The sequence below is a fragment of the Mirounga leonina genome, unplaced genomic scaffold, assembly GCF_011800145.1.
Source record: "Mirounga leonina isolate KUSES-001 unplaced genomic scaffold, KU_Mleo_1.0 Mir_125, whole genome shotgun sequence".
NCBI lineage: Eukaryota > Metazoa > Chordata > Mammalia > Carnivora > Phocidae > Mirounga > Mirounga leonina.
Window position 1 is genome coordinate 42,304,399 of NW_023270305.1, and position 11,197 is coordinate 42,315,595.

Below are 11,197 nucleotides of genomic sequence, written 5' to 3' on the forward strand. Positions count from 1 at the left end.
CCTCATTGCTGTAAAATCCCTTTATGATAAGCTTAGATTAAAGCAGGGCAGAGTGCAGACGCAAAAAAGAACTTTCTGACACATGGGGGGGGAGGGCCAAAACCTGAAAGTGTCGCCAGAGAGAAAGAGCACGTGATTCTGCCCAAGGATCATTATAAGAAAGGGTTAAGTATCCCCATGTCCCTGGGTTTTGTGCCAACCCTCTCTGCTCCTGGAGGCTCTGGGTCAGAGGTTCTCAGCCCTCTGTAGTCCAGAGCTGGGGCTCTAGGCGCATCCTCGGGTCTGAGCCTGGGAAACAGCTGGGAAAAGAGCAGGCTGGAGCAGGGCAATGTCCTTGGTGCCCCCCGAGAAAGCTGTGTGCTAGGTACATCCCTGGAAGTCGGGAATCAGCCACAAAAGGAATTCCCACTTATAACAAACAGGCTGAAAAGCATCCCTGAAGTCCCAGGAGTGGCTGATGCACATGAGGCCAGGTGCTCATCACTGCCCCTCCACGATCCAGAGGGTTTGGCTACTTTACAGGCCCACCTCACAGATGAGGAGACCCAGCTGCTTTGATTGCCCCGGACCTCATGGCTGTAAGTGGCCAACCCGGGCCACAGGAGCCAAGTCCAGGGGGCTATGGCCTAAAGCTGGGCAGCCCGCAGGCCTCTCCCTGGGCAGGATGGGAAGGAAGGCGGCCTGCTTCCTGAGGTGTGGACCTCCAGGAGAGCCTCTGGGCCCTTGGGGATCTCCCTGTGCCAGGGTAAGTAAGCCCTCAGAACTCTCTGGGAGAAACAGGCATGCACACATGCACTCTCTCTCTCTCTCTCTCTCTCTCTCTCACACACACACACACCCCTATGACAGCTTCTACATTTGGAGCTGACAGATGTGCAAGGTAATAGCTTGGCACTGCCTGTGCAGCTGAGGCCCGGGCGTCGCGAGTGGGATTATTTCCAGTGAGGCTCAGGGTGGCTATGTGAGCGCACGGCCCAGTGTGTGTGAGTGTGTGAGTGTGTGAGTGTGTGTGTATGAGAGAGAGCGTATGAGTGTGTGTGATCTCAATCTCTCTCCCTCCACCTAAATCTGTCTTACTATGTTTTCAAGTCTTTCTGTCTCTGTGTTCTTCCCCGCGTTGCTCGGCTCCCTGTCACGGTCCTGCTCACCCTACCTCAGTCTCACCATGCCCTGCGGTGTCTATTCTTGTGGACTGGATGCTCCTGAGAGGACAGGAGGCTCTCCTCTTCTCAACTTCTTCCCTTTGCCCTGGCTCCTTTTCCCGTCCCACCCAGGCTGGCCACAAGGATCGACTCTTTTTTTTTTTTTTTTTTAAAGATTTTATTTATTTATTTATTTGAGACAGAGAATGAGATAGAGAGAGAGAGCATGAGAGCGGGGAGGGTCAGAGGCAGAAGCAGGCTCCCTGCCGAGCAGGGAGCCCGATGCGGGACTCGATCCCGGGACTCCAGGATCATGACCTGAGCCGAAGGCAGTCGCTCAACCAACTGAGCCACCCAGGCACCCTGCAAGGATCGACTCTTAAAGAAAGCCCATTTTGTTCCAGATAATGTCCCTGCCCTGTGCACAGGGCTCCTGCCCAGGGGCACAGGGTGGGCAGTTCTGGGGCTCTCCTGGGTTGGAGAGAGCAGCCCCTCAACCTTGGTCTTCGGGCCTGGCCTTTTCCTAAGGAGCCAGCTCACCCTGACATTCCCAACCCCCAACACAGACTAAACCTAGCCCTGGCCCTGTGCTGACCCCAAATCTGGACTCACAGTGACCCTGACCTGGCCATATACTGGTCCTTAATTCTGAGCTCAGACTAGCCCCAATCCCTAACCCTGACTCTGTCCCCTAAACTTCCTTTCTCAGGGCAGCGGTCTTCTTTGATTTCTGCTAATGCCACCTGGGTTTGCGAGGTTCACAGCGCACTTCTTAAATTCATGAATTAATCATTTCTCACAGCTCACTCTTCAGTGTTCTAGGGCACGTGGGGACACACCCAGATCCAGTGAATTGGAATCTGGGGTGAAGGAGGAACAATGGGAAAGGCCTTTTTTTTTAAAACTGCCCAGGTGGATTCTGACATATGACAGCCCCACTCACTTCCATAATACACATATTTGGGCTTTCCTTTAGGGATTCCAAGGAGGAATCCAAGGTGGGTTTGAACCCCCACATAGAGGTGCCTGGGCTGGTGGGAGTTAGTCTGCAGAGACCTGACTCCCAGGCATCATCATCACACCTGAGCCATTTCAAATGCTTCACTATGCACCTGGCAGTGAGCCACTCCAGTGTTCACTGGCTCACTTGCTTGCTCACTCTCTTCACTCATTCATTCATTCCTCACTCTACAGGGCTTCACTGGGTTAGGTCTGGGTGAGGTCTGCAGAATACGCACAGCCTTTTGAGACTGATCCCTGGGGTCAAGCTAGGGTTTGGAAGGGCAGGGTGGGAGCAGGAAAGGCCTCTGCAGCAGTGGGACTAAGACCTGAACCAGAATGTGGGCCAGATAGATTCCTGCAGCTCTAAGAGGAGACACCAGGTCTGGGAAGTGGGAGACAGGCCCCTCTCTTCCCTTGCCCTTGGGCTGGGGACAGGGGACATGGGCCTGAGGGCTAAGAGACCACCAGGTAGCTTCCAGGTTAGTCACCTGAGGAATCATGCTGAGCCTCTGGGGTCAGCTGGTGGGTGGGCCTGAGACGTGAATCTCCCAAAGAAAAAGAAGGAACTTCCTTCTCCCTCCCTTTCTCCCTGCCTCCTTTCCCCCAACCTCTCCCTGAAAATAGAAATCCAGGGCTCTCTCAGTTCACAGTAAGGGCCATTAGGGCTGAGGGGGAGTGCATGATGGATGAAATGTGGGGGAAAAGGGTGAGGTAAGGAAATCTTGCTGGGAAGAACAATCATTCCAGGGTGGGAATGGGGAGGTGGGCCCTACTTTAAAAGTCTGAGGGAACATCCAGCATTCAACCCTGCCTCCCAGCCCTGCAGGCAGAAGAGCTCAGGACTGGGCTGGGGGAGCAAGAATGGCTCCTCAGCCACCCTTTAACCCTCCCCTCAGCTGGTCTTAGGGGCTCAGAGTGTATCCTCAGCTACGTTCCCAGCCTAGTGGCTCTTCCCTGGATGAGGATGGCAGAGATGCTGTGGGAGCTGGAGAGGTGTCATCCTGTGGGATCTCCACTCCAGGGACTGGAAGTGCTCTCCACCCACCTCTCTGTCGCCACACAGGACCCCGATGGTGAAGGAACACGCCGGCCACCCTGGTAAGCAGGGGTGTGTACCCGTGTACGTGAGTGTGAATTACGGCAAACACATGTTAGCATAGGAGGCCACGTTCCGTGGGGAGAGACCGTGGGTGAAGGAGGCCAGAGGCTGTATCTCAGAGCCCAGCCCCTAAAGTGAGACATGGGGAGATGCTAGGATGGCGCACGTCCCCGTTTCGGTTCTGAATGCGGAGGTAGGAGCCACCGGGCACCTCCAGGCTTGGCTAACAGTGGACTCAGGCAACAGCCTGCATTGTATTGAGGGGATGAAGGACAAGAATTGGGGGGGCGGTCGGGACATCTAGTCCCAGCTGGTCATGTTCATAGACAGAGGTGCTGGATGTCCCAGGGGTGGGCCTGGAATATTCCCTTCCCCTGCTCCTTACAGGCCAGCTGCTGGCCTCCAGCTCAGGGTATTAAACACAAAACCAAAAAACTGCCCAGCTCGTTCTCATCAAAGACAAAGAGAAACGTTGTTTGTCTTTTGGCTAATCTGAGGCCCTGCTCGACCCTGCGGCTGGACTCTGGGCATGTGCAGGCATGTATTGTGTATGTGCTCGCGTGTGCAGCGGCCATCGCCGGGCCGTGCACTCTGGGGACACAGATGGTTAGCAAGACAATCTCCCTGCCCCAGTGGTAGGGGACCTGGGGAGGCTGAGTCCCGGCCAAGGAGCAACGTCTGGGAAATCCTTGTGGCCGGAGCCCAGGGGTCACTAAGGAGGCCTCGGGCCTGTCAGGAAGAGTAATCCCAGCCCTTTGGTCCTCCCCCGCTCCCTGGGGAGCCCCCAAGAGTTCTCAATCCTGGAGTGCAGAGAGAAAGAAAGATGGGGGTTGTTTCCAAGGCTCTTAAATCCCTGGGGCTCGGAAGAGGACAGGTGTCAGGCATGGGAGGGCCTCGCCACCTGGTGGGGACATGTGGTACTCCTCACTAAGCCCTGTCCAACCAGCCTGGTGGGGAGAACAATCCTGACCAGCCAGCTGGGGTTTGTGCTGGGGCAGACTTCTCTCACACTCCCGCTGGGGCAGGAGGCCGGGTGTAGAAATCCACCCAACACTCACCAGACACAAGGGGCACCCCCCTGGCCCAGCCCCACCTGCGGGAAGGAATCTCAGAGCTCCTCTAAGTTCTAAGGAAACTGAGCCCAGAGGGAGGAGGACCCTGTGCAAGACCCCACAACATCTCTGTTACAGAGGGAAGTGGGACCAAGGGTTCCCGACTTCGAGGCTCATGCATTGTCCTGTGGGTCTGGTGAATCCAGAACAAGCTGTCCAGACTGAACTCCAGCCCGCCTGAGGCCCCCGGTAGGAGTAGCAGAGTGAAGAGTTCTTGCTGTATGTCAGCAAGGGGGAGGGCATCTGGGCTGCAAGTGGGGCTCCAGGTGGATCTGGATCTTGGTATTAAAAGGCAATAATATTCAAATCTCTGGGCACCTACTGCAATGCTAGGACTGTGCTAAACATTTACAACCATTAGGTCACTTAATGCTCCCAATGACCCTCTGAGGGAGGCTCCATTTTTCAGATAAGGAAACCGAAACACAGAGAAGCAATTTACGCTGGGTTACGAGCTGGCAAATGGCAGAGCAGGGATATGAGTGCAGTGATTCTGACTCCAGTGGGGGCAAATGCTCTGCTGGGTAACGAAAGAGCATGAATTACTCACTCCTTCCTGGGGCAGCTCCAACCCAGAGCCGCCTCCGGAGCTGAGCGGCCCGGGGTTCTCCCGGAGGAACGGCCTCAGTGCGCCCTCTGCTGGGCATGAGAAGGAACAAAGAGTTCCCTCCTGCACGCTCAGATGCAGGGCTGAGTCCTGGGGAGTTGGCTAGCAGGGACCATGGTCTCTCCTCCTAAATAAGGTCCAGGGGCAAAGGGCTGGTTGACTAGCTGCAGCTCCCAGCTCTGCCGACTAGCGGAAGGATGGGTTTGTTTATATACCTGGTTTCTTGGGGCTTCCTTCTCTTGGAATATTGCCTACCTCCCCCAAAGGCATGTTGGTCCTAAGCCCACCCCACTGAGGACCAGGACCATGTGCCACATGGACTTTACCAGGAGGGCCCATGACAGACAGCCCCCTGAGGAGAAGCATCCGGAACACTGCCATGTGGGCAAAGGGTAGAATTGGGAATCCAAGAGGGCCGGGGAGGTTGGGAGTCAGGTCCTGAAGCCTAAATACTCTTCGAAAGGGTCAAGGATGAGGAAAGGGTAATAAAGACTGGGGTTAGCATAGGCATCTGGAGGAACAGGCAGCTGGGCATGTCCATCTTGCCACTAGGTAGGGCTCCGTGAGAAGAGGCAGACAACCCCAAGATAACTCCCCTGGAAATAAGGGTAACTCCCCAAGTTTGGGTTAATTGCATTAAGGAACACCTCTGGACCCAGCGAGCCAGGAGTCAGTCATGGGCCCTGTATCAGAAGAGAAGCCAGGGGTGAATAAAGGACAATCCACGTTTTATTTGTATCTGCTTTTTATTTGTACATAAACTCTCAGGGGCCCCTTCCCCCCTGCCCCAATCTGGGGGACAGATGGCAGGTTCTGGAGGGAGGAGGCATCAGAATTAAGGACACGAAGTTCAATGCAAGGTCCTGCTACCATGAGCATGGGGCCTCCTTGTCTGCCAAACTTGCACGGTCCTCCCTCCCCTGTGGGCTGTAGATCTACAAGGGCCCTCCTGTTTGACCCTAGCTCAGCCAGGGACTGGCCATGAGACCCCCAACCTCTTCTCTTCAGGGTTGCAGCTTCTTGTTCTGCTTATCCCATCCCTAAAATTCTACTTCTGGGGAAACAGAATACTCTCTCTCCCAAGATCCCCTAACTCAGGGCAGTCAACAGACTCCTGAGAACTGGGATTCCAGCGACCTGAGGCCCTCACTGCCGGCTGGTTCTGAGGGCAGGACCGTAGGTATGAGTGCTTTTCTGGGTAAGGCAAGGTTGGCGGTGCCCCTGTGGCAGGATGGGGGGGTGGCACAGGGCTCCTGGGTGTGCCTGAGAGAGGGGGGAAGAAAGCCCCAGAAAGCCAAGGACACTGGCTTAATTATCGTAGAAGTCAACATGGGCCCCAGACTTGAACGTGTCCTTTTGCACCAAGCTTAGCAGTTTCTGGGCTGACATCTTACAGTCCACAAGCTCCCCTTTTGTCTTCAGGTCCTGCAGCCTTTTTCGTAAGTCTGGGTCCATCGAGGTCTCCCGGGCCAACTGCTGCATGTCTGTGTCCAGGGGACCTAGGGCATGAAGAGCAGAAGTTGGGGGGACATGGCCAAGGCAGGGCCCGTGCTGTGTGTGGACTATGGTGGAGGCAGCCTGGCCACCGGAAATACCTCACCCTGGCTGACAAGCGTGGTCAGGGTCATTCTGTCACTTTTGAGCTCCAGACTCAAATCCCGACGCCCCAGTGAACATGGTATCTCCAGACCACTGTTTCTAGAACCAAGCTTTTTACCTCCTGTCCAACCAGTATCTCCTCCTCCTGACTTTTCCATTTCTATTAATGAAATACTCTTCTTCCAAACTCAAAACTTCCATCCCTGGCTCTTCCCTCTCCACTCTGTTCCCACAGCCAACGAGTCATCAAGTAGGACAGACCCTTCTGCTTCTACATACCCTGACAATCTGGCCCTTTATATGGCCCTGGTTCTCTCTCTGCTTCAGCTCCTTCTGTAGCCCTCTGCTAAATGCATCTTGCTAAAATATCATTGGGGTCGGCAAAGGGGTGGCATAGGAGTTTCTAGCACTTTTCTGCAGAAATATCAATATGAACTATTAGCTGCCCACAAAATTACCTTCACAAAATCCAAGGATTCTGGGTAAGGGATTACACTACCTGGGTGAAGCACAGAAATAAGAAAGGATGCATTGAAGAAGGTAGGAAATATAGATGTGTATTACCCTTATCATCTGCCCCCAAGCCTGGGCATCCCAGTGTAGAGACACCCTCCCTGTGGGAGGAGAGTCAAGTAAGCACCTGACTTCACAGGGGATCCCAGAGCCAGCCCACCCTAGCACCAGGCCAACTCCCATGGCCCTAGGTGGCTCCCTCTGGGCCCCCATGAACCCAGGCCCCAGCTAACCCCACGGCCTGCCAGATCCAGTGCCTCAGCAGCCCCAAGTGGCTCCCCCAGCCCCAGGCAGTTCCTATGGCACAGGTTCCCACAAACCTAGGCCCCAGGGTCACTCTGGTGCCTGCTGGTTCCAGCCAGCTCCAAGCTCCCAGAAAGCCCCAAGAAACCCAGGCCCCCAATCCATTCCAGTATCAGCTGGCCCTTGTGGCCTGGGGTTGCTCCCATGGCATCAGGCTCCTGACAAGCTCCCATGAACATAGGTACCTGGCACATTCCAGCCAGTTCCTGTGGCCCTAGATGCCTTCAAGCTTGCAATGAGTGCCTGTAAACCCAGGCTCCCTGCCAGGCCCAGCACCAGACTGACTACCATGGACCCAGGCTTTCAATCCACCCCAGCAACAGGCTGCCCACAAACTCCGGCGGCAAGCCTGCTACAGACATCACCAGATGGTTCACCCAGAATCACTGCATGGGTTGAATGGTAAAGGGCTTTGCCTACTGAAGTCAGCCTGTAAAGACTGGGAGAGGTGCCTCCTTCCTCACATGCACAGACACCAACATGGGGCCACAAGGATCATGAATAATCAAGGACATGTGACACCACCGAAAGGAAACCTATAAAACTCCAATGACTGACCCTAAAGAAATAAGATCTATGAACAAATAATTCAAAATAATCTTCTTAAAGAAATTCAGTGAACTACAAGAAAATGCAGACAGATGGGGTGCCCGGGTGGCTCAGTTGGTTAAGCAACTCCGGGTTTCAGCTCAGGTCAGGATCTCAGGGTCATGGGATTGAGCCCCACGTTGTGCTCTGTGCTCTGTGCTCAGCGTGGAATCTGCTTGAGATTCCCTCCCTTTCCCTCTCTTCCCCCTCTGCCTTTTTCCCCTTCTCCCTACTCACATGTGCTCTCTCTCTCTAAAATAAATAAAATCTTAAAAAAAAAAAAAAGAAAATGCAGATAGACAACTAAATGAAATTAGGAAAACAATGCATGAAAAGAATGAGAAGTTCAACAAAGAAATAGAAACCACTTAAAAAAAAAACCCAACAAACCAAAATCCTAGAGTTGAAGAATAAAATGACTAAAGATTCAAGAGAAGTCAACAGCAGACTCAACCAAACAGAAGAAAGAAATGGGTGAATCAGAAGAGAGGTCATTAGAAACCATCCAGTCAGAAGAGCAAAAAGAAAAAAGAACAAAAAAGACCAAAGATGATTTGAGGGAGTACCATCAGAAGAGACAACCTATACATTATTGGAACCCCAGAGAAATAATGGCTGAGAACTTCCCAAATCTGGGAAAAGATGTGTATATCTAAGTTCATGTTGCTAATAGGTCAAAATTTCAACCCAAAGTTATCTTCTTCAAGACACCAGGCCTATGTGATTTCACTGGTAAATTGTGTGTGTTTTCATTACTATTCCTTTGTGATATAGTTTGAAATCAGGGAGCATGATGCTTCCAGGTTTGTTTTTCTTTCTCAAGATTGCTTTGGTTATTTGGGATCTTTTGTGGTTCCATACAAATTTTAGGATTGTGTGTTCCATTTCTATGAAAAATGCCATTGGAGTTTTGATAGGGATTGCACTGAATCTATAGATAGATTTGGGTAGTATGGACATTTCAGCAGACCAAGTGTCACGAGACCCCTTACTGTTTAACTTTTGTGAAGACAGGGCCCTCTCTTATTTATTCCAGCATCCCCAGAGTGTTCTGGCACAATTTAGCCTGGGGTGGCCAGCACTTCACAATGTCTCTCTGCTCTTCTTTCAACTAACATTTACTGAAGACTGACAAAGTGAGGTGCTTCGCTAGGTGCTGGGGACATACAGGTGCACAGTGCAAAGTTCCTGCCTTCAAGGTTTTCCTATCAGGAGAAAGAAGTATAGATATGAAGAGGATACAATGTGGTAAGTTCTATCTAACATTTAGAAGTGCTAGCAGTTAGACAGCACTTCACAGCTAGGGATCATTTTCGTATATATTACCCCATTCAGTCCTCCAAACTGCCCTGTAGACAGGTAGCATCTTTCCTGTTTCACATAAGGAAATATGGTACAGGCCTGAAATTCAAACCCTCATTGTCTCTCAACTCTAGTATCTCAGACTTTCTGGAGCCCCACCCTCCAGGCCCGGCAACTCCCCAGTCTCTCCCCTTATCTTCTAACTACACTCCCTATCTCAGCCAGCTCTAACTTCTGGAGCCTGTATTTCCCTAAAGGAGTGATGGTTAATGATTCAGGGACAATATACTCTGTGGGTTCTTTCTTGGAGGGGACAGACTAGGCCCTTTGCCCACCCCCAGAGGGGAACCAGCCAGTTCTGGGTGACAGGGATGGTAGTAATGTCCCACCTACCTGGGGCATAGCTCAGCACCCTGACACTAGGTTCCTCTGCGGCTAGAACCTGGAACAGCATGTCACGGGCAGCCTTCCCCGCACAGTACAATCCCCAGCCCTTAAAGGGCTGCAGAGCACAGAGGGATGAGATGTTAACCACGGTCCTGCTGAGGCCAGGACTGTCTGGAAAGGCCTTCAGGAAGCTAGAAGTCAGGCAGAGCATGGAGGTCAAGTTGAGAGCCCAGTAGTTGTTCACTTCAGCTGGGTCGGCCAGGTCCACGAAGCCTTTGGACACGTCCCCAAGAGTGCCTGAAAAACCAGACCTGAAGAATCACTCTGTGCAGATGGGTTTTCTCTTCCCCCAGCCCTCTCCAAATTCTAGACACCCCCTTCCCATCCAAACCTAGAGGAGTCTCCCTAGCGCTTCTGAAGACGCCTCCCTCTTCCCATCTCTGCAGACAGACACACCTGGGGTTGTTCACTCATCTCAAGTTGCAAACTGAAAGTGTGCATGTCCTGCTCTGGGCCTGGGGGGAGAACACAGGAGGCCATTTGGAAAAGTGGCTAATTTACTTTTGCTGGAAGACCTCAGGCCTCCGCCAGAGGGCGCGGAGCCAGGCGATCGGGAAAGTTCTACAAGTATTTTGGAAAATTTGCCCAGAAATGGGAAGGGGGGAGGGGGAGAATGAGCCGCAGCGATGGCAGCGAGTCTCCCTCCATACCTTGCTGAAGCAACTCGGATTTTCAGGCATCTTTCTGACTCCTAAGAGTCACCTTTAAAGTTCCTAGCGGTGGGGAAGGTGAGCAGGAGGAAGAGCTAGGGGCGCTAAGCAGCATTCCCAGGGCTCCCACGGGGAGTCCGCCGCCGCCGGCGGGCGCCTTACCCGCATTGTTGATGAGCAGCACCCGCTGCAAGCCCTCGGGCCTGGGGAGCTCGCGCAGGGTGCCGAGCAGCTGCTGCAAACCGGCCTCGAGGCCCAGGTCGGCGGGCACCCGCACCACGCGCAGGCCGGGCTGCCCGGCGTCCAGCTCCGCCTCCAGCTGCCGCAGCGCCTCGTCGTTGCGGGCGCTTAGGACCAGCACGGAGCCGGGCGACAGCAGCCGGGCCAGGAGCGGGGCCAAGGCCCGGCCGAAGCCACGGGAGGCCCCGGTCAGCACGCACACGGCGCGTCCCAGGCCGCCGTCCCTGTCGCTGCCACGCGGCATGCCGGCGACCTGCGACCTGCGACCGCTCGCGCGGGGACCCGGGACTGGCGGGGGGCGGGGTGGCCGCGGTTGGCGGAGGCGGAAGCCCGGCCGGAGGGGGTGGAACCGAAAGCTTGGCCGCGACTGCGGGGCGCCACTTTCCCTCGCCGCCGCGGGCGCAGGTGCAGGCGCCTGCGCGGTCCCAGCCTGCGGGACGGGGCTACACCTAAGGGGTCGGGAGGCACCGCCTCCACCCAGAATCGTAACCCGGTCCTGGGCCTGGCCTCATTCTACTACCACCACCACCACCCGCACCCCTCCCTGCCCTTCCGCACTTTCGTTCCCCCGCAGGGCCGCATCCGCCTCCCAA

The 11,197-nt window shown here is 54.2% G+C and overlaps 1 protein-coding gene across 1 annotated transcript; it reads right to left on the minus strand.

Moving 5' to 3' along the window:
- Positions 1 to 5,681: 5,681 nt before the first annotated feature.
- Positions 5,682 to 10,915, minus strand: SPR (sepiapterin reductase). Its single transcript, XM_035001311.1, has 3 exons — positions 10,527 to 10,915; positions 9,661 to 9,951; positions 5,682 to 6,461 (listed from the first exon to the last, which is right to left on the minus strand). Exons 1-3 carry the CDS (start codon positions 10,846 to 10,848, stop codon positions 6,271 to 6,273), a joined length of 804 nt encoding a protein of 267 aa, XP_034857202.1. The 5' UTR covers positions 10,849 to 10,915; the 3' UTR covers positions 5,682 to 6,270.
- Positions 10,916 to 11,197: the final 282 nt, after the last annotated feature.

Excerpts from the sequence above, each read along its gene's own strand:
- SPR (XM_035001311.1), bottom strand. The coding sequence starts at position 10,848 with ATGCCGCGTGGCAGCGACAGGGACGGCGGCCTGGGACGCGCCGTGTGC. Across the intron at positions 9,952-10,526 it reads GCTGCTCATCAACAATGCGG|GCACTCTTGGGGACGTGTCC; the intron begins GTAAGGCGCCCG and ends CTGGTTTTTCAG. Across the intron at positions 6,462-9,660 it reads GGTGCTGAGCTATGCCCCAG|GTCCCCTGGACACAGACATG; the intron begins GTAGGTGGGACA and ends TTCATGCCCTAG.